The sequence below is a fragment of the Salvelinus fontinalis genome, chromosome 14 (genome assembly GCF_029448725.1).
Source record: "Salvelinus fontinalis isolate EN_2023a chromosome 14, ASM2944872v1, whole genome shotgun sequence".
Taxonomy (NCBI): domain Eukaryota; kingdom Metazoa; phylum Chordata; class Actinopteri; order Salmoniformes; family Salmonidae; genus Salvelinus; species Salvelinus fontinalis.
The window spans coordinates 2,313,729-2,337,248 of record NC_074678.1 but is presented as its reverse complement, the minus strand read 5'-3'; the positions used below and the strand labels follow the sequence as shown (position 1 = coordinate 2,337,248).

The 23,520-nt window shown below is 43.7% G+C and overlaps 1 protein-coding gene across 2 annotated transcripts; it reads right to left on the bottom strand.

Annotated features, from left to right (window-relative positions):
• Positions 1–372: 372 nt before the first annotated feature.
• nr2f6b (nuclear receptor subfamily 2, group F, member 6b) lies at positions 373–22,281 on the bottom strand. Of its 2 annotated transcripts, none has more exons than XM_055943747.1 (4): positions 19,376–22,281; positions 8,993–9,087; positions 4,479–5,057; positions 373–3,498 (listed from the first exon to the last, which is right to left on the bottom strand). In XM_055943747.1, exons 1-4 carry the CDS (start codon positions 19,639–19,641, stop codon positions 3,224–3,226), a joined length of 1,215 nt encoding a protein of 404 aa, XP_055799722.1. In that variant the 5' UTR covers positions 19,642–22,281; the 3' UTR covers positions 373–3,223. The 2 variants fall into 2 exon arrangements, with proteins under 2 accessions (XP_055799722.1, XP_055799721.1); XM_055943746.1 differs by having other exon boundaries at positions 4,479–5,060; positions 19,376–22,275.
• Between the last annotated feature and the right edge of the window lie 1,239 nt (positions 22,282–23,520).

Sequence of the window (23,520 nt, the reverse complement as noted above, 5' to 3'; positions counted from 1 at the left end):
ACATGGTACAGGTGTCTTCTTTGTTCTTAAGCCCATAACCATGTGTGTGAGGTGTATACTTTTGTTTCCAAGTACATTTGTTTAAGACTACCCAGAAACACTCTGCGTGACCCTCATTTAGCCCACTGCAGTAAAAGGTTAACCGGTTCCCATGCTTTTAAAATAACGGTTCTGTTCAAGAAAACACTTTCGTTCCGTGTTCTGATTCTGTTCCCTGAACCTGTTCCAACCCCTTGTATTAAAGCAGTTTATGCCACTATTAACACAGCCATGTCTATACTGGTAATGCCATTTTAATGATGCCTGTTGTCCTGCTTTGTTGATAGTCTGTCTATCAGTCGCTAACTGAAAGCATTCTCAAATCAACCACAGTAAGACTACTTAGACTTTATTTCTAGTTATGCAAAAATATCCATGGTCAGCAGTAGCAATTTTCTTTACATTTTGGTTTGACATAAGCAATAAAAACATGATTCTTATGTAGAACTACACAATGAAGTCGTTAGTCAAAATCCCATCAGAGTAAAACAGATTCTTTGATTTCAGTATTCATATGTCCACTCTGAGTAAGTCATTTGGCAAAAAAATAAAAGCACGGTCACATCAAATTGCAGTCCAGGCCAATATCACTAAGAGTATGAACATAGCCTTGTGCACTGTACCATAGTTTTACTGTTAATACACAGCATAACCTTTAGTCCTTAAAGGGGTCAGTACCTTTAGTTAAATCGTATGACGATCACATGAAATATCTGATCTGAAAGCAACCACTTACCCTAGCTCCCTACCCTTCAGGTCTGCAACCACTTCCCCTAGGCCCCTACTCTTCAGGTCTGCAACCACTTCCCCTAGGCCCCTACCCTTCAGGTCTGCAACCACTTCCCCTAGGCCCCTACTCTTCAGGTCTGCAACCACTTCCCCTAGGCCCCTACCCTTCAGGTCTGCAACCACTTCCCCTAGGCCCCTACCCTTCAGGTCTGCAACCACTTCCCCTAGGCCCCTACCCTTCAGGTCTGCAACCACTTCCCCTAGGCCCCTACCCTTCAGGTCTGCAATCACTTCCCCTAGGCCCCTACCCTTCAGGTCTGCAACCACTTCCCCTAGGCCCCTACCCTTCAGGTCTGCAACCACTTCCCCTAGGCCCCTACTCTTCAGGTCTGCAACCACTTCCCCTAGGCCCCTACCCTTCAGGTCTGCAACCACTTCCCCTAGGCCCCTACTCTTCAGGTCTGCAACCACTTCCCCTAGGCCCCTACCCTTCAGGTCTGCAACCACTTCCCCTAGCCCCCTACCCTTCAGGTCTAAGCAGTACAGTCCTGGCTCCACCTAGCCTTCCAATAGGCCTTATGACAAAGGTCAACCCAACAGTTAGTTTACTTTCAGGCTAATGACATAATGCTGGTGTGTACGATGCTTTGATCCCTTTGTGTTTGTCATCGATCACATCATGGAGGGTTCTTAGTTCCGTTTAAGAATGCAAGGGTTATATTATCAGGTAATCCACTATACAATCTCTGTCATTGGTATAAAACTTGAGGTATCAATGTATAAGACAGGGGTGACTCGTTGGGACTCAGGATGCGTGTGAGGGGTTATCTATCATATACATTCACCTCTGCTAGCTTGTGCAAGTGTTCGGCACCATAGCATGTACTGTAGCATGTATGCTATTGCTTATACTATGGAGAGAGCCTGGTATTTGCATAACATTCAGAGATTTACATGACCACAAATGCATAATGTACACATTACATTTTCCACTATAAGCTCAACATGAATGTAAATCAAACTCAACGATTTACATGAATAGAGGGCTCAGGACAAAACACAATACAATGGCAGTATGTGGCATGGCTGTGGCCTCACAATCCCTGTGGCTGAATCTCAAATGGCACCCTATTCCCTTTATAGTGCACTACGTTTGAGTACCAGAGCCCTATGCACTGTAGCTAAGGGGAATAGGGTCCCATATGAGACCCAGGGGCCTAACACAGCAGCCAGAGAGCCACACAGAACCTGGGGTCAGAGTCACGTTGGGCGCCATGGAGATGGAGGTAGTAGTGGCAGTGGGCCTTTAGTTACAGTCTGTGTTTCAGAGCCCTGTTCTGTATTCCAGAGCCCTGCTCTGTGTTCCGGAGCCCTGTTCTGTGTTCCGGAGCCCTGTTCTGTGTTCCGGAGCCCTGTTCTGTGTTCCGGAGCCCTGTTCTGTGTTCCGGAGCCCTGTTCTGTATTCCGGAGCCCTGTTCTGTATTCCGGAGCCCTGTTCTGTGTTCCGGAGCCCTGTTCTGTGTTCCGGAGCCCTGTTCTGTGTTCCGGAGCCCTGTTCTGTGTTCCGGAGCCCTGTTCTGTGTTCCAGAGCCCTGTTCTGTGTTTCAGAGCCCTGTCTGTATTCCAGAATCCTGTTCTGTGTTCCAGAGCCCCGTTCTGTGTTCCAGAGTCCTGTTCTGTGTTCCAGAGCCCTGTTCTGTGTTTCAGAGTCCTGTCCTGTGTTCCAGAGTCCTGTTCTGTGTTCCAGAGTTCTGTTCTGTGTTTCAGAGCCCTGTCTGTATTCCAGAGTCCTGTTCTGTGTTCCAGAGCCCTGTTCTGTGTTTCAGAGTCCTGTTCTGTGTTCCAGAGTCCTGTTCTGTGTTCCAGAGTCCTGTTCTGTGTTCCAGAGTCCTGTTCTGTGTTCCAGAGTCCTGTTCTGTGTTCCAGAGCCCTGTTCTGTGTTCCAGAGTCCTGTTCTGTGTTCCAGAGTCCTGTTCTGTGTTCCAGAGCCCTGTTCTGTGTTTCAGAGTCCTGTTCTGTGTTCCAGAGTCCTGTTCTGTGTTTCAGAGTCCTGTTCTGTGTTCCGGAGCCCTGTTCTGTGTTTCAGAGTCCTGTTCTGTGTTCCGGAGCCCTGTTCTGTGTTTCAGAGTCCTGTTCTGTGTTCCAGAGTCCTGTTCTGTGTTTCAGACAGGTCAAAAAGAGAGGTCATGATACAGATCAGGAAATATACTCCAAAACAAATGTATAATTTCCTTGGAATACACAGGACAGCTAAACTACCAATGGTTTGATTCCAGCTCCATTCACTGGAAGCTCAGTGTGTGACTCTGTGTGAGTGAGTAGCAAAATAGTCCTCCTCTACTAAATCCTCAAGAATTTAGACATTTATGACATCAGTGGCTAATCCCTCTCCATCCCATTCTAGGTTCTAGGTTCCAGGTTCCTCCAGGGTCCTGTGGATCCCAGGCTCCTGTCCTCACTGCCCAGGGACATAGGGCCAGCTAATGGAGCTCCCAGAGAGTTGCATATCCCTGATAAGGGTCTCGATGGGCGTCTTGCCCACCAGGCGCATAAAGAACAGCTGGGAGATGAGGTTGGCGGGCACGGCCCTGAGGGCAGGCAGGCGGAGGAGCAGACGGCCGAAGCGCTGGGGCTGACCCGGGTACTGCATCCTCTCGTACTCCATCAGAGCCACCTGGGCCTTCTCCTGCAGAGACTCTACGTGGACGGGGTCTGTCAGACCACACGCATCTGAAGAGGACAACAGAGGACACACAGACAGACAGACGTAAGCATGGATTTAAAGTCGATCGGAAGTTCAGAAATGGTCAGTGCTACAGTACAGAAGGCAGGCAGGAGCTACGGTAGAGTGTCTCACAGCCTGAGATCAACGAGACATGCTGACTGAAAGAGCAGATGTGCTATTGCAGAGGTGTAGGTCTACATTTGTCATATTTCTCATATGGACAGAGATATAATGCTTTAAATGGCTGTTCATATGAGAAATGCTGACGTACAGACTGACCTTAGAATCTGCACAACTCATTTTTGTCTAGATTGAAATACTAGTGGGAGTAAAATGAACACTCATTCCAAAGTTATGAGCCTGGGCCTGTATCCCACTTCCTCCCATATTCTCTCTTTCTAATCTGAGAGCACAGAGTTACAGTGCCTTCAGAAAGTATTCACAATGCTGTTGTTACAAAGTGGGATTAAAATTGATTTAATTGTCATTTCTTGTCAACTATTTACACACAAAAAATCATGACAAATAAAACACTAATATACAGTATCTTGATGAGATAAGTGTTCAACCCCCTGAGTCAATACATGTTAGAATCACCTCTGGAAGAGATTACAGCTGTGAGGGTTTCTGGGTAAGTCTCTAAGAGCTTTCCTCACCTGGATTGGGCAACATTTGCTCATTATTCTTTTCAATATTCTTCAAGCACTGTCAAATTGGTTGTTGATCATTGCTAGACAACCATTTCCACGTCTTGCCATAGATTTTCAAGTAGATTTAAGTCAAAACTGTAACTCGGCCACTTCACTGTCTTCTTGGTAAGCAACTCAGTGTAGATTTGGCCTTATTGTCCTGCTGAAAGGTGAATTAATCTCCCAGTGTCTGTATAGGGGTCTTGGTTAGGGCCTTAGAGTGACGACCAACCAGTACACTGACCTGGAGACAAGAGGGCGGTGGCCTTAGAGAGACGACCAACCAATATACTGACCTGGAGACAAGAGGGCGATGGCCTTGAGGCAGCTGTACTCTGCCGAGTCCACCTGAAGCCGGGTCAGCTTATCCACCTGGTCCTGGAACACCCTCACCTGGTCCATGAAGGACACAACCCTCTCTGCTGACATGGGTGAGGAGTGGAAGCCGGCGGCAGCCAGCAGTGGGGCCATGTGCAGCGGCAGGGCGGACTGGGCTGCGTTCAGGACGAACAGCTCGCTCCAGCTCAGTCTCAGCAGAGCCACCTGCTCAGAGACGGGCAGCTCAGGGAAGTAGGGGATGCTCCTGGCCCACTCGATGGTGCTGAAGAGGAGGCGTGCCGCCAGCTCACAGATGTTGTCAATGCCCATGACGGAGCCTCCTCCAGCACCTTGCATCTGCTGCTGCTGGCCGTACTGGGGACCGTAGCGGCTGCTGGGGTACGGTTCGGCACGGAGCAGCTGGGAGATGAGCTCAGACACAGGCTGGCCGTTGAAGAATTCACCGCCTACTGGCCCGGCCCCGGTACCACCACCTCCGCCGACCAAAGAAGTGGGACTGATGCCTGAGTGGGATGGAGGGATGCGTCCACGCTGGACTGCTGGAGGGAAGAGAGAAAGGGAGGAGAGGGAAAGAGGGAGAGAGAAAGGGCTTTGTAGAGGTTATAGAGGCTGATGTAAAATAGGGAAGGGTAGTGTGTTTTTTCTTTTGAATTGGGGAGGGTAGTGTGTTTTGTCTTTTGATTTGGGGAGGGTAGTGTGTTTTTTCTTTTGATTTGGGGAGGGTAGTGTGTTTTTTCTTTTGAATTGGGGAGGGTAGTGTGTTTTTCCTTTTGATTTGGGGAGGGTAGTGTGTTTTTTCTTTTGATTTGGGGAGGGTAGTGTGTTTTTTCTTTTGATTTGGGGAGGGTAGTGTGTTTTTTCTTTTGATTTGGGGAGGGTAGTGTGTTTTGTCTTTTGATTTGGGGAGGGTAGTGTGTTTTGTCTTTTGATTTGGGGAGGGTAGTGTGTTTTTTCTTTTGATTTGGGGAGGGTAGTGTGTTTTTCCTTTTGATTTGGGGAGGGTAGTGTGTTTTTTCTTTTGATTTGGGGAGGGTAGTGTGTTTTTCCTTTTGATTTGGGGAGGGTAGTGTGTTTTTTCTTTTGATTTGGGGAGGGTAGTGTGTTTTTTCTTTTGATTTGGGGAGGGTAGTGTGTTTTTCCTTTTGATTTGGGGAGGGTAGTGTGTTTTTCTTTTGATTTGGGGAGGGTAGTGTGTTTTTTCTTTTGATTTGGGGAGGGTAGTGTGTTTTTTCTTTTGATTTGGGGAGGGTAGTGTGTTTTGTCTTTTGATTTGGGGAGGGTAGTGTGTTTTTTCTTTTGATTTGGGGAGGGTAGTGTGTTTTTTCTTTTGAATTGGGGAGGGTAGTGTGTTTTTTCTTTTGATTTGGGGAGGGTAGTGTGTTTTTTCTTTTGAATTGGGGAGGGTAGTGTGTTTTGTCTTTTGATTTGGGGAGGGTAGTGTGTTTTGTCTTTTGATTTGGGGAGGGTAGTGCGTTTTTTCTTTTGATTTGGGGAGGGTAGTGTGTTTTTTCTTTTGATTTGGGGAGGGTAGTGTGTTTTTTGTTATTGAGTACAGAGGAGTGTGGTGTTTTTTTCCCTGGTTTACATTGACCCTTTTTTTACTAAATCATTACAGGTTTTACTAAATCATTACAGGTTTTACTAAATAAATCATTACAGGTTTTACTATAACATCTCTTCCACCCTAGACACATTTTCTCATCTGCTTGCATGAGCCTCCCCTACATTAAGGTGTTTTGGTGCTTCCAAAACGTTTACTATACCACAGGTCCGCATAGTCTAGTCTATCGGTCTAACCTGTCCTCCACCATTCATAGTGACAATAGTGACAGGTGGATTGTTTTCCCAGATCTATAATATGCTAAATAGCATCAAACCACACATAAAGTCACTCAAAGCTGCACCAATGTTTTATATAAGCAGAGAAGCCAGGTGTGTCATTACGCATGAAAGAACAGTGAAGACATGAGACAAGCAGCTCACAATGCTTCCCTAATGATCTTGTTTAGAGACAATTCACATATCCCACCTAGACTAGCCTTGCAATAAATAACTACATGATGGTTTTCAAGTGAGAACAACATTCCACCTCTCGGCTGTAAACTGCATTGAAAATGTCATTTTGAATAACGGCGCAAAAGCCCTGTAATTTGAATATTAAATTCCATGAATGTAATTGGGATCAGTTCGGGGTCTTCACTGGACAGTTTATAAAGTCTAGAGATACATACTGAGATGCGCTGTCATAATGTGCCCAGGAAAGTCATTCTCTCTCTGCCTCCAATATAACCATAAATATTTGTCATTTCACTTTTATAAAATGTATTACCTTTTAGGTGTGTCATAAACACAACCAGTCACCATGTTTTAATCTGATTAGGCTGCTTCTAAAGTCTCCTGTAGGAACGCGCACATTCGTCCAAAATATAATTCCAGCATCCAAACTGTGCAGATTTTGGTGTTGAAAACACAAACTGTGATGTTGAAGCTCCCCCAAGTCGGTATGCTTTGCTTATTGGTTGTTGTGTATTGGTGGAAAGTGTGTTGCATATATTTTATATAAATATAGCATAAAAATGCTGACAAAGCTGTAAATGCCTAGCCTGGGGTTTCCCAAACTGGGTCCTGGGGCCCTCTCAGTGCACATTTTGTTTTTTGTTGCAATAACACTACACAGCTGATTCAAATAATCAACTAATCATCAAGCTTTGATCATTTAAATCAGCTGTGTAGTTTTAGAGCAAAAAAACAACATGTGCAACACTTGGGATCCCCAGGACCCAGTTTGGGAAACCCTGACCCAGCTGATTATTGTCTGCAGCTCTGATCGTAGTGGGGCGGCAGGTAGCCTAGTGGTTAGAGCGTCTGACTTGCCTAGTTAAATAAAGAAACATGAAAGGAGAGTTAGCTTGTCTGTGGTGGTTGGTGAACCCTCAACCTTCTGGCCCGTAGCCTGCATGGCACATGCTGAAGTGTCAAAGTTGATATCCACATTTATAAACACAGGGTAGCTACAGTTACACTATATATACAAAAGTACAGTATATGGACACCCCTTCAAATGAGTGAATTGGCTATTTCAGGAGTGATGAATCACGTTTCACGATCTGGCAGTCCGATGTACAAATCTGGATTTGGCGGATGCCAGGTGAACGCTCCCTTCCCAAATACATAGAGCCAACTGTAAAGTTTGGTGGAGGAGGAATAATGGTCTGGGGCCTGTTTTTCATGGTTCAGGCCCCTTAGTTCCAGTGGAGGGAAATCTTAATGCTACAGCATACAATGACATTCCAGATGATTCTGTGGTTCCAACTTTGTGGCAACAGTTTGGGGAAGGCCCTTTCCTGTTTCAGCATGGCAATTCCCCCGTGCACAAAGCGAGGTCCATACAGAAATGGTTTGTCAAGATTGGTGTGGAAGAGCTTGACTGGCCTGCACAGAGCCCTGACCTCAACCCCATCGAACACCCTTGGGATGAATTGGAATGCCGACTGCGAGCCAGGCCTAATCGCCCAACATCAGTGCCCGACCTCATTAATGCTCTTGTGGCTGAATGGAAGCATGTCCCAGCAGCAGTGTTCCAACATCTAGTGGAAAGCCTTCCCAGAAAAGCGGAGGCTGTTCTAGCAGCAAAGGGGCGACCAACTCCGTGTTAATGCCCATGATTTTGGAATAAGATGTTCGACGATCAGGTGTCCACATACTTTTGGTCATGTAGTGTATTTGTGGCCGTAAACACTATTGTGAGGGAGGGTGTCCAATTTATTTTTTAGTACAAGGGGAGGGTCATGTCAAAATATTTTTTACGTTAGGGAGGGGGGGGGGGTCTTTTTTTTAATGACACCTCAAGTTGGACCCACCAAACGGTGAAGGTGATCCAAGCGTTTCCAGGTAATGTGGAAACACTGTGGCCTGGCTGCGTCAGTGCTGTCGTTGGATCACTCAGACCCCTGCATGAATATCCCTGCTGAATATAGCTCTGGGCTGGTGTCAGCTCAAAACAGAATACAGGCTGGGTTATTCAACCTTCACACTGCCTGGGAAATGCCTCTGGCACCTAGCCCTGAATGATACGTACTACGTAGTGGTACTTAGAGACTAGGGGTCAACAGTGTGTTGGTTAGAGGATAGAGCTAAACTGCTTTACAAATACTTTGCTACATGAATTAAGTATAAAACATTTGCATTTATATAAAACTGAGACAGTTTTCCTCACCCATTAATACCTTAAAATAGCTTCAGGGGTTTTTAAAATTGAGCTTGATGTAGTTTACAGTGTAAATATGCAAATATTTTGGCCACCTGACAAGAGTTGTGAAATGTCAGCTCTGTTTATAACGGCAGGGACATGTTCTTGAAAAACGATCTTGATGCAGTCAGTTACGATATATGGAACATTTGGATTGGCCTCTGCTTTAGGCATGGTCTGACTGGCAGAGATGTTGTGCAATAGGTAAGATAGGATAGTTACCTTCTTTGCGCATGCCAACACGGAAGCATTTCTTCAGCCGGCAGTATTGGCACTGGTTGCGATGATGCTGGTCTATCTGGCATTCTCGATTCGACCTGCACAACAGAACATTAATTAAACATAGAACTTAGAACGTGTTATCATAACGAACTTAGAACATAGAACGTGTTATCATAATGTGATTCTCTACAATTTCTCTCTCAGAGTTCAGGAGGGGGAAAAGGGTGCAGCCTGCCCTTTCACAGAAAACAATACATTACACTTAGAGGCTTAGGCTCTCCCTCTCTCTCTCTGTTTCTCTGTCTCTCTTTCTCTCTCTCTGTCTCTCCCTCTATCCCTCTCTCTCTCTGTCTCTCTGTCTCTCTCTCTCTCTCTCTCTGTCTCTCTCTCTCTCTCTCTCCCTCTCTCTCTCTGTCTCTCTCTCTATCCCTGTATAGCTGTGTAGGCCAGTATAGCTGTATCCAGCTGGGCATACACTGGTTGAATCAATATTGTTTGCACATCATTTCAATGAAATGACTCCACGAGGGAGGCAAAAGGGGGCTTAGCCCGCACAGTTGAAAGTTGTGCCCCCTCAGTTTTAGTTTTATGTCGCTCTATAAAAATAACTAAAAAGTTCAAATGATTGAGTGATAGGTTGGCACAAAATCTGTATCTCCACTGCGCTGTGTCAGCACAATGGACATGGTGTGTGTAGTGGGGTTATGGAAAGCCACTGGGGCGGGTAGGTATGATTCCTTTGGGTTTCCACAAAAAGCGGGGGGAAACGCTTCTCTTCTGTGGTAGGCTGTGAATAAGGAGGTACGACTCCGCCTGTAATATTATGATTATGATTTATATAGGCGTTTTTTTTAAATGCCATGTATGTGTCAACGATTGTGGACATTATTGAGTTGCTTATTTCAAACCAACAACCACTGAGGGAGGCGTTGGATGTGACAAACGTGTTCAGTCAGCACAGAAGAAGAAGCTACACCCTAGGAAAAGCACAGAAGAAGAAGCTACACCCGAGGAAAAGCACAGAAGAAGAAGCTACACCCGAGGAAAAGCACAGAAGAAGAAGCTACACCCTAGGAAAAGCACAGAAGAAGAAGCTACACCCGAGGAAAAGCACAGAAGAAGAAGCTACACCCGAGGAAAAGCACAGAAGAAGAAGCTACACCCGAGGAAAAGCACAGAAGAAGAAGCTACACCCGAGGAAAAGCACAGAAGAAGAAGCTACACCCGAGGAAAAGCACAGAAGAAGAAGCTACACCCGAGGAAAAGCTCAACTAATCCCCAACAGGCATTTTGACGGGCGATCTTACAAGAAGATTTTGGGGAGAGCATCAAGGACGCTGCAACTCTTCTGAAAAGGTAAGAAACAATCTAGCTGATTGGTTTTCAATCAACATCTTACTTTTAGCGTGCAGGATGCTGTCCGTGGTGCTGATAGAGCGCAGGGGGATTTCACACCATTGAACCTGTCACTTCTAGGTTAATAGCATTTTAACTTTTATGTTTATTGTGTTAATAGCGTGATATAAGCAGAATTCAATATAATTCCAATGCAAGAACCAAAATGACGCTCCTGGGCAGTAGCTACCCATCGTTATGTTTCATCATAGAATTTCATCATTCTGGCATCCCGAGTGGTGCTGCTGTCTAAGGAACTGCATCGGAGGTGCTAGGGGCGTCACTACAGACCCGGGTTTGATCCCAGGCTGTGTCGCGACGGTGAGACCCATGAGGCGGAGCACAATTGGCCCAGTGTCGTCCAGGTTAGGGGAGGGTTTGGCCGGCTGGGATGTCCTTGTCCCATTGCGCTCTAGCGACTCCTTGTGGCGGGCCAGGCGCATGCACGCTGACTTGTGTTGTACAGCGTTTCCTCCGACACAATGGTGCGGCTGGCTTCCGGGTTAAGCTGGCAGGTGTTAACCTCATGCGTTCTTTTGGGGGACGCATGACGTGCCTCTCCAGAGCCCGTTGGGGAGTTGCAGCAATGAGACAAGATCGTAATTGGATATCACGAAATTGGGAAGAAAAAGGGAGTAAAATAAAAAATAAATAAAACATTTGATTCATTGTATTATGGTATTCTTGGTACACTATTTGTTTTCATGGTTGTAAATGGAACTGTGTGCCATATCCCAACATGTTGCTAAAGAGGGCCTATAGGCCTATTTACCTGGCAAGACCGCTGTGCATGTCCAGGCCTGTATAGCTGTCTAGGCCTGTATAGATGTCTAGGCCTGTATAGCTGTCTAGGCCTGTATAGATGTCTAGGCCTGTATAGCTGTCTAGGCCTGTATAGCTGTCTAGGCCTGTATAGATGTCTAGGCCTGTATAGCTGTCTAGGCCTGTATAGATGTCTAGGCCTGTATAGCTGTCTAGGCCTGTATAGATGTCCAGGCCTGTATAGATGTCTAGGCCTGTATAGATGTCTAGGCCTGTATAGATGTCTAGGCCTGTATAGATGTCTAGGCCTGTATAGATGTCTAGGCCTGTATAGATGTCTAGGCCTGTATAGATGTCTAGGCCTGTATAGATGTCTAGGCCTGTATAGATGTCTAGGCCTGTATAACTGTCTAGCCTGAAGTCAGTATCTTGGTTACCCAGAAATGAAAGTATCTTGAGAAAGTTTGTCATTTCATATTTTACTTCTGGGGGGAATGTCCTGTATGATTCAAAATGTAGGAAACAGATTAAGAGCATTTTAACCACTGTGTAGTAGACTGTACAGTAACAGGTCAATGGACAGAGAGAAGGGAAAGTTAACCATAGGAACGTTGTCATTTGGTTAATTTGTAAAATGGCGGTATTCAATCTGAACTGGATAACAAGAAGTAAGCCTACATCTTCTCATGCAGCATTTTTGAGACAATGTGCAGTATTTTCCCTTACAGTAAACACTGTAAACGTAGAGTAAACACTGTAAACATAGTGTAAACACTGTAAACATAGAGTAAACACTGTAAACATAGAGCAAACACTGTCAACATAGAGTAAACACTGTAAACATAGTGTAAACATAGAGTAAACATAGAGTAAACACTGTAAACATAGTGTAAACACTGTCAACATAGAGTAAACACTGTAAACATAGAGCAAACACTGTAAACATAGTGTAAACACTGTAAACATAGTGTAAACACTGTAAACATAGTGTAAACACTGTAAACATAGAGCAAACACTGTAAACATAGAGCAAACACTGTAAACATAGTGTAAACACTGTCAACATAGTGTAAACACTGTCAACATAGAGTAAACACTGTCAACATAGAGTAAACATAGTGTAAACACTGTAAACATAGAGCAAACATTGTAAACATTGTGTAAACACTGTCAACATAGTGTAAATATTGTAAAAATAGCATAAACACTGTAAACATAGTGTAAACACTGTCAACATAGAGTAAACACTGTAAACATAGAGTAAACACTGTCAACATAGAGTAAACACTGTCAACATAGAGTAAACACTGTAAACATAGAGCAAACACTGTAAACATAGTGTAAACACTGTAAACATAGTGTAAATAATGTCAACATAGTGTAAACACTGTAAACATAGAGTAAACACTGTAAACATAGAGTAAACACTGTAAACATAGTGTCAATACTGTCAACATAGTGTCAACACTGTCAACATAGTGTCAACACTGTCAACATAGTGTAAACACTGTCAACATAGTGTAAACACTGTCAACATAGTGTAAACACCATCAACCATGAATCTAACATGCATTCTTACAGCAAAGGACCAATATGTGTTTATCCCTGACAGCACTGAAACCAGCTTGGCGGCTTTTTAGTTGAATATAGCCCTTAGATAGTAAACAATAAACAAAGGGTCATATTCCTCAGGAGTGTGATGTGGTAGTGCAGTCAATATATTATTGACTATAAACTAGGTGGGAGTGGTAAAGGCACAATTGTATGGTTCTGATTAAAAAAATATGTATTTTGCCATGTGTATATTATACACCTGAAAATGTAAAACATAAACCTGAGTTAAAGCTGCAACACAGCCTAACCCAGAGTGGAATCCCCTAAGGGAAATATGATCTAACAAGTTACAGGTTCTATATTTATTATGTACATATGATTTATACAAAGGGTGTGTCTAATCCTGAATGCTGATTGGTTAAAACCGCATTCCAGCCGGTGTCTATTCCACAAGTTACCACAGGCTAAATCTATGACGTTAAAATGCCTTTTTCACTCTGTTCCATCTGACTGCGCAATCCACTGTCTCATCAGCCCAGCCAGGCAATTTATAAACTTGATGTCCACTATATAAAGCATCTAGACATGATTTATTGTAGACTAACATTTAGTTATCAACAGTGTAAAACTTGCTGTCTGTCTCTCCGATATTTGCAACATTGTTTCAATATTCTGCCCCGTAATAATGAACGTGTCGGGACTCGTGAAGGAGACAGACAGGCATGCAGCGTTTCTCCGCCAGTCAAAATCATGAATCAGCTGGCATAATTTTTATGGATATATACAAAGAAATGTCAATGGAAAAAAGTGCAGCTAGTTTGCAGTCGGATTGTGTTAGCTGTGTTGTTGGCCAGCTCCTCTGAACAACAGTGTCCTGACAATAGAGCACATTTTTTTATGCCAGGTGAAATAGCGCATCATTAGCTCATTGCTATGGATGTATCCAAATAAATGTCACTAGAAAACAGCTTAAACAAATGCAAATGTAGCTACTTTGCTGTTATTCTAGCTGCTTTTTTATGTGACTGTAAATTAGCTGTAGATGGCTAGCTAGCAAGCAAGATATAAGAATGTTGCCAGCCAGTAAGGAAATGGAACATTTAGAACGAACGACTTGGTCGCGTCCATAGATACAGAACAAAAATACTGAACAACTGAGTCGCATCTCTAACCAACGACCAGCCGGCTTGGGTAGCAATCCTAGATTTGTGTCGGGACTATATCTTGTAGAAGGATGAAATAGTATGAATAAATCCTAAAAATAAAGTTTTTAATTAAAATATATCAGTCATTATTTGCATATGTTGGTAACCCGTTGTATAAAGGTGATAATACACTCATAGCCGGTGTTTGGAGGATATATTGGTACGGTTTGCAGCACCCGTGCCAATATGTCCTCCAAACACCGGCTTCTAGGGCATTTTCACTTAAATGAACACCATGAGCAGAATATGAATTTTTGAGATCCATTAAAGTACACAGTAACCTTTGACATTAACTTAAGACTAGCACACAGCTCAGACACCCATGCATACCCTACAAGACATGTCCGCAGAGGTGTGTAACAGTGATAACACCAAGTAAAACTGAAATGATAACTTAAAACACAAAATATAAATATCCATTAACAAACTTCTTATAGCTTATTAAGACACATTTCCACTACCTGAACACACACAACTTAAATTAAAAAAAACATAACTTGTACTTTCTCTAAACCTTTTTTTTGTTATTATGTTATTGTTTTGCACATGAACATGTTTTCTTGTGAATATACAGAGTGGCTGCACCGACCTGCAGAGCCGCCGGAAAACGTGTGGCGAGACAGAATTTGCACCAGTACTTTTCAATCTGACCACACCACTTTCAAAGCAGCAGCACTTTTCAGCGCATTTTCACACTTCTACATTTACCTGCCATGTCGCAGTCTACCATTGAAGATTAAAATGCAGAAAAATTGTGGCACTAGGCTCCATTTAAAAAAGATTATGAGCATGGCCTTATTTGTATTTGTATTGATTATGGATCCCCATTAGCTGCTGCTCTTCCTGGGGTCCGGAAAAATTTAAATAGTTATACAACTTTAAAAACATTACAATACATTCATAATATATTTCAACACACTAAGTGTGTTCCCTCAGGTCCCTACTCCAATAACACATTCTATTGCTGGCATCAGTTACCAGATGTGGAATAGAGATCCATGTAGTCATGGCTCTATGTAGTACTGTGCGCCTCCCATAGTCTGTTCTGGACTTGGGGATGTGAAGAGACCTCTGGGGACATGTCTTGTAGGGTATGTATGGGTGTCTGAGCTGTGTGCTAGTCGTTTAAACAGAGCTCAATGCTTTCAACATGTCAATACCTCAATACCAACATGTCAATAAGTAGTGATGAAGTCAATTTCTCCTCTACTTTGAGCCAGGAGAGATTGACATGCATATTATTAATGTTTGCTCTCTGTGTACATCCAAGGGCCAGCCGTGCTGCCTGTTCTGAGCCAATTGCAATTTTCCTAAGTCCCTCTTTGTAGCACCTGACCACACGACTGAACAGTAGTCCAGGTGAGACAAAACTAGAGCCTGTAGGACCTGCCTTGTTGATAGTGCTGTTAAGAAGGTAGAAACGAGAGCCTGTAGGACCTGCCTTGTTGATAGTGCTGTTAATAAGGTAGAGACTAGGGCCTGTAGGACCTGCCTTGTTGATAGTGCTGTTAAGAAGGTAGAAACTAGAGCCTGTAGGACCTGCCTTGTTGATAGTGCTGTTAAGAAGGTAGAGAAGCTCTTTATTATGGACAGACTTCTCCCCATCTTACTAGTTTTGTATCAATATGTTTTGACCATGACAGTTTACAATCCAGGGTTACTCCAAGCAGTTTAGTCACCTCAACTTGCTCAATTTCCACATTATTCATTACAAGATTTAGTTCAGGTTTAGGGTTTAGTGAATGATTTGTCTTTTAAATACAATGCTTTTAGTTTTAGAAATATTTAGGACTAACTTATTCCTTGCCACCCATTCGGAAACTAACTGCAGGTCTTTGTTAAGTGTTGCAGTCATTTCAGTTGCTGTGGTAGCTGATGTGTTTAGTGTTGAGTTATCCTCATACATAGACACACTGGCTTTACTCAAAGCATGTCGTTAGTAAACATTGAAGAAAGTAAGGGGCCTAGACAGCTTCCACAGCTGCCTTGTGGAATTCCTGATTCTACCTGGATTATGTTGGAGAAGCGTCCATTAAAGAACACCCTCTGTGTTCTGTTAGACAGGTAACTCTTTATCCACAATATAGCAGGAGGTGTAAAGCCATAATACATAGGTTTTTCCAGCAGCAGACTATGGTCGATAATGTCTAAAGCGGCACTGAAGTCTAACAAAACAGTTCCAACAATCTTTTTATCATAAATTTCTCTCAGCCAATCATCAGTCATTTGTGTAAGTGATGTGCTTGTTGAGTGTCCTTCCCTATAAGCATGCTGAAAGTCTGTTGTCAATTTGTTTACTGTAAAATAGCACTGTATCTGGTCAAACACCATTTTTCCCAAAACTTTACTACGGGTTAGTAACAGGTTTATTGGTTGGCTATTTGAGCCAGTAAAGGAGGCTTTACTACTCTAAGGTAGAGGCCTGAGGGCACACACTTTCTAGTACGCTTAAATTGAAGATATGGCAAATAGGAGAGGCAATATCGTCCTCTATTATCCTCAGTAATTTTCCCTCCAAGTTGTCAGACCCTGGTGGCTTGTCATTGTTGATAGACAACAATACTTTTTTCACCTCTTCTGGGCTCTCTTTACGGAATTCAAACTTACAATTTTTGCCTTTAATAATTTGGTCATATATACTTGGATGTGTAGTGCCACACAAGCTCACAGAACGGGACCTCCGAGTGCTGAAACGTGTAGCGCATTAAAATAGTCTGTGCTCAGATACAACATGTTCCAAACTGCCTCTGGAAGCTACGTCAATACATGAACTGTTTGTCGGGAGCTTCATGAAATGGGTTTCCATGGCCGAGCAGCCGCACACAAGCCTAAGATCACCATGCACAATGCCAAGCGTCAGCTGGAGTGGTGTAAAGCTCGCCGCCACTGGACTCTGGAGCAGTGGAAATACGTTCTCTGGAGTGATGAGTCATTCTTTACCATCTGGCAGTCCGACGGACGAATCTGGGTTTTGCGGATGCTAGGAGAACGCTACCTGACAAAATGCATAGTGGCAACTGTAAAGTTTGGTGGAGGAGGAATAATGGTCTGGGGCTGTTTTCATGGTTCGGCCTAGGCCCCTTAGTTCCAGTGAAGGGAAATCTTAACGCTACAGCATACAATGACATTCTAGACAATTCTATGCTTCCAGCTTTGCCCTTTCCTGTTTCAGCATGATAATGCCCCCGTGCACAAAGCAAGATCCATACAGAAATGGTTTGTCAAGATCGGTGTGCAAGAACTTGACTGGCCTGCACAGAGCCCTGAAATCAACCCCATCGAACACCTTTGGGATGAATTGGAAAGCCGACTGCGAGCCAGGCCTAATCGCCCAACATCAGTGGCCGACCTCACTAATGCTCTTGTGGCTGAATGGAAGCAAGTTCCCGCAGCAATGTTCCAACATCTAGTGGAAAGCCTCCCAGAAGAGTGTAGGCTGTTATAGCAGCAAAGGGGGGGGGGACCAACTCCATAATAATGTCTATGATATTGGAATGAAATGTTTCACGAGCAGGTGTCCACATACTTTTGGTAATGTAGTGTACCTCTCGCTCTGCTGCTTCTCCTTCATTTTTAAATGTTTTTCTCTCTCTTTGAGTCAACTACTCACCACATGTTATACAATGCAGTGCTAGCTAGCTGTAGCTTATGCTTTCAGTATTAGATTCATTTTCTGATGATTTGATTGGATGGACAACATGTCAGTTCATGCTGCAAGAGCTCTGATAGGTTGGAGGACGTACTCCGGAAAATGTCATAATTACTCAATAAGTATATGGAAGGGGGTGTGAACCATGAGCCTCCTAGGTTTTGTATTGAAGTCAATGTACCCAGTGGAGGATGGAAAATATCTGTTCTCTGGCTACACCATTGTGCTACCCAGTGGTGTAAAGTACTTAAGTAAAATACTTCAAAGTACTACTTAAGTCATTTTTTGGGGTATCTGTACTCTACTTTACTATTTATTTTTTGGAAAACTTTTACTTTTACTTCACTACTACTTCACTACATTCCTAAAGAACAGAATGTACTTTTTACTCCTTACATTTTCCCTGACACCTAAAAGTACTCATTACATTTGGAATGTTAAGCAGGACAGGAAAATGGTCCAATTCACACACTTATCAAGAGAACACGTGGTCATCCCTACTGCCTCTGATATGGCGGACTCACTAAACACAAACGCTTAATTTGTAAATGATGTCTGAGTGTCGGAGTGTGTCCCTGGCTATCCATACATTTTAAAAACAATAAAATGGTGCCATCTGTAAGTGATTTATACTTTTACTTTTAATACTTACGTATATTTTGGCAATGTATTTAATTTTGATATTGAAGTATACTTAGAACCAAATACTTTTAGACTTTTACTCAAGTAGTATTTTACTGGGTGTATTCAACTTTTGCTTGAGTCCCTTTCTTTATTAAGCTAACTATACTTTTACTCAACTATCACAATTGGGTACTTTTTCTACCCATGGTGCTGCCCTACAGAATGCTGTTGAGACTACTGTAGACCTTCATTGAAAAACATTATCTTTTAATAAGTTATTTGGTGACGTGAAAATATTTAGTATAGATGTATAGAAAAAGGAAAACTTTTTTTAATGTTTCACTATTTTTTTTAAAATGAAATTCACTGAGTAGCATGGTCCTCTTCCTTCTCTGAGGAGCATCCACTGCTGAGCAATATGATTGGCTATTCATTGAAGCACCACTTCGTTCCTGCGAATCACAATTCTCGAGCACTGAGCAGTACGCTACATAAATTGATAGCTACGTTTACACAGCAAAGGTGAGCTGTCCTTAGCAAAAAGAAGTTCCCATCAATCTACTCGCCGAACTTATTTGATTTAGGGAAAGTGATTTACAAAAATAAACATTCAATAGTGAACATACCAACAATGTGGTGGCTACTGTTGAAAGCAAAATAAAAATCACTGTAGCGTTGATCTTGACTAGCCTACTGTAGACAGGTCAGTATCTATTTTGGAACGTCATTGTCTTAAAGGGGCAGCATCCTATTTTAAAATGTTTTTTAAAAAAACGTCTCAAAATGGCATACTTTAGAAACAAACATGAATGTGATTAATACCATGATATTCTAAAGAATAGAATAATGACTTGCATTGGTAAATTATATGAATCAGCTTTTTATCACAATAGCCAAATGTAGCCTATTAATATCTGAATATAGAGAGGAAGCAGGCCAATCTATAGGGCCTGCATGACCCCAATCCATTTAAAAAATACACCATGTCCGCACCAGTAGAAATTCTGTTCGGGCCAGCAGATTTTTGGCCAACTGGCCCAGTTGGGTTAACTTTGAACCCTGTCATAGCCTACGAATAGGACCCAGAGTTTTACACAAACAGGTCATGAGATCAAGAAAAACTCCAGGCCCCAGAAAAGACATGCACAAGTTTTGCCACAGCACGTTTGATCCAGTGGTGCCACCTCTGCCTACCTGCAGGAGTAGTTGAGGTTCCTTCTGATGCTCCTCTTGAAGAAGCTCTTACAGCCCTCGCAGGTGAATACGCCGTAGTGTTTACCACTGGACTTGTCCCCACACACCACGCAGTCCACCACGCACACCTTGTCTTCGTCTCCCACCTCCACATCACTCCCGGCCTGGGGCGAGCCCTCCTCATCCCCACGCAGGTAAGCCTTCTCCCCACCCAGTCCGTTGGTCTCCCGGTTAGGATTGCCCCATCCCCCGCTCACCATGGCCATATCGGAGCTAAACGGCCGACACACACACTCTCTCTTACACACGCCTGTCCACTCACCAAGTGCTCTACTCTTTTCTCTGAAACTCTTCAGCTACAACACTTTAGTTTCTAATCATACAAAAATAAGTTTTTTGAGTTCACTTCCAGGAAAAGTAATAGAGTTGACCTATTTCCCCTTCTGTCTCTGTGAAATGACCCGGAGGTCCTTCTCACTGCTCTACTTCTCTACCGTCGCTCTCCTTTTCTTCTCCTCCTCTCCTCTGTCTTTCCTGTGACCCAAGTCAATGACTCCTCCTAAAAGTTCTGACACAACGAGTGGTTCAGAGTTCAGGAGGGGGAAAAGGGTGCAGCCTGCCCTTTCACAGAAAACAATACATTACACTTAGAGGCTTAGGCTCTCCCTCTCTCTCTCTGTTTCTCTGTCTCTCTTTCTCTCTCTCTGTCTCTCCCTCTATCCCTCTCTCTTTATCTCTTTCTCTCTCTCTGTCTCTCCCTCTATCCCTCTCTCTTTATCTCTTTCTCTCTCTATATATATATATATATATATATCCCTCTCTCTCTCTCTCTTTCTCTCGCCCCCCCCCTCTCTCTCTCTCTCTCTCTCTCTCTCTCTCTCTCTCTCTCTCTCTCTCTCTCTCTCTCTCTCTCTCTCCCTCCCAGAGGGAAAAAAACACCTCTTCCGTAGGATTACTTTACTACTTACAAACTAGTCAGACCAGTTCTGGGCTGTGTAGAAAGTGCCATCTATCAATCTAACAGGCAGAAGCACAGAACTCATTTCTGTCAAGAACTTCTGATACAAGCAGCTATTCAGAGAATGTTAGAAATGGACTGTTGTCATTCAACCCCCATTAGAAGGTTGAGTTACTTTGTCTTTGGTCTGTTGCTAGTAGTCTATGTTTGGTTCACAGGTTACACATGCTCACACCCTCACAAACTTGTATAAACAGCCCTTTTGGTTTCACAAGCTTGGCAGAACTATCCTATCTCCCCAGACAGCCAATACTCAAAGACGATAGACGAATCCAGAGAACAACCAGACTGATTCTATAGGCAGACTATCTATAGGCAGACTGACTCTATAGGCAGACTGAATCTAATGCAGACTGAATCTAACGCAGACTGAATCTATAGGCAGACTGAATCGAATGCAGACTGAGTCGAATGCAGACTGAGTCTAATGCAGACTGAATCTATAGGCATACTGAATCTAATGCAGACTAAATCTAACTCAGACTGAATCTAACGCAGATTGAATCTATAGACAGACTGAATTGAATGCAGACTGAATCTATAGGCAGACTGAATCTAACGCAGACTGAAAATTATAGGCAGACTGAATCTATAGGCAGACTGAATCTAACGCAGACTGAATCTATAGACAGACTGCATCTATAGGCAGACTAAATCTAACGCAGAATCTATAGGCAGACTGAATATAGGCAGACTGAATCTATAAGCAGACTGAATCTATAAACAGACTGAATTTAATGTAGACTGAATCTATAGGCAGACAGAATCTATAGGCAGACTGAATCTATAAGCAAACTGAATCTATAGGCAGACTGAATCTATAAGCAGACTGAATCTATAAGCAGACTGAATCTATAGGCAGACTGAATCTATAGGCAGACTGAATCTATAGGCAGACTGAATCTATAAGCAGACTGAATCTATAGGCAGACAGAATCTATAGGCAGACTGAATCTATAGGCAGACTGAATCTATAGGCAGACTGAATCTATAGGCAGACAGAATCTATAGGCAGACAGAATCTATAAACAGACTGAATCTATAGGCAGACAGAATCTATAGGCAGACTGAATCTATAGGCAGACTGAATCTATAAGCAGACTGAATCTATAGGCAGACTGAATCTATAGGCAGACTGAATCTATAGGCAGACTGAATCTAGAGGCAGACTGAATCTATAGGCTTTGCTATTTAAAACAGAAATGATAAACAGCTCCTTGTGGTCCTGCTAGTCTGGGAAAGTTCAAAGTGTAGTGACGTCCCCTTGCTCTGTCTCTTGTGAAGCAGCATCTGTTTCGTGTTCCTCTCTTGCTCCCATATATCTGTGGCTTCAATAGTTCAAACCACCAGAACAAACACGGTGAAAACACAGCTGAGAAAAGGAGGAAAAGACTCTCTACTATCCCTTAAACAGAATGCAAGTTCCTCCTAGCAAGTCTCCCCTCTTCTCTCTCTTCTTCTCTCTCTTTCTCTCCCTTGTTTTGTCAGTGCTTGTCCATCCAGCAGTAACGACTTGAGGCCTAAGTCTCTCTGCATTCCCGTAAGCACAGTCACAATCTCCTTCTTCCTCCTCTCCTCTGGCCCCGGCTTGAATAAATTAGGCAAACCAGCGGAGGAAAAACACGGTCACAGACGATAGCCAAAGCTAGCTGCTGAGGTGAAGCGCAGTCTAACAGCCTCTTCTGCTGGTCTTCTCTCTCTCTCTCTCCCTCCGTCTCTCTCTCTCTCTCCCTCCGTCTCTCCCTCCCTCCTTTCGTCCAGTGAGTGAGTAGGGAGCATGTGTCTGTGTGCTCAAGCCCTCTGGTTGCCATGGCACTCATTGCCTTATAAGGCCATTGGAGTCAAAGAGCAGAGAGTGGGCTGAGTGGGCTGTAGAGGGAGCTACACTGGAGGGCTCTCTCTCTCTCTCTGTCTCTCTCTCTGTCTCTCTCTCTCTGTCTCTCTCTCTCTCTCTCTCTGTCTCTCTCTGTCTCTCTCTGTCTCTCTCTGTCTCTCTCTCTCTCTCTCTCTGTCTCTCTCTCACTCTGTCTCTCTGTCTCTCACTCTCTCTCTCTCTCAATTCAATTCAATTCAATTCAAGGGGCTTTATTGGCATGGGAAACATGTGTTAACATTGCCAAAGCAAGTGAGGTAGACAATACACAAAAGTGAAACAAACAATACAAATTAACAGTAAACATTACACATACAGAAGTTTCAAAACAATAAAGGCATTACAAATGTCATATTATATATATACAGTGTTGTAACAATGTACAAATGTCTCTCTCTCTCTCTCTCTCTCACTACACACACACACACACACACACCACACACACACACACAGAGAGAGAGAGACTGTATATATCCTGTACACTGTATATATATAATATGACATTTGTAATGTCTTTATTGTTTTGAAACTTCTGTATGTGTAATGTTTACTGTTCATTTTGATTGTTTATTTCACTTTTGTATATTATCTACCTCACTTGCTTTGGCAATGTTAACACGTTTCCCATGCCAATAAAGCCCCTTGAATTGAATTGAATTGAGAGAGAGAGAGAGAGAGAGAGAGAGAGAGAGAGAGAGAGAGAATGCCGCTGCCTGCTCGCCCTCTTCTCTAACTAAGCCCTGACCCCAGGCTGCCTCCCAGCACTAGAGGAGTTAACCCCGACAGTGCCAGGCTGCCTCCCAGCACTAGAGGAGTTAACCCCGACAGTGCCAGGCTGCCTCCCAGCACTAGAGGAGTTAACCCCGACAGTGCCAGGCTGCCTCCCAGCACTAGAGGAGTTAACCCCGACAGTGCCAGGCTGCCTCCCAGCACTAGAGGAGTTAACCCCGACAGTGCCAGGCTGCCTCCCAGCACTAGAGGAGTTAACCCCGACAGTGCCAGGCTGCCTCCCAGCACTAGAGGAGTTAACCCCGACAGTGCCAGGCTGCCTCCCAGCACTAGAGGAGTTAACCCCGACAGTGCCAGGCTGCCTCCCAGCACTAGAGGAGTTAACCCCGACAGTGCCAGGCTGCCTCCCAGCACTAGAGGAGTTAACCCCGACAGTGCCAGGCTGCCTCCCAGCACTAGAGGAGTTAACCCCGACAGTGCCAGGCTGCCTCCCAGCACTAGAGGAGTTAACCCCGACAGTGCCAG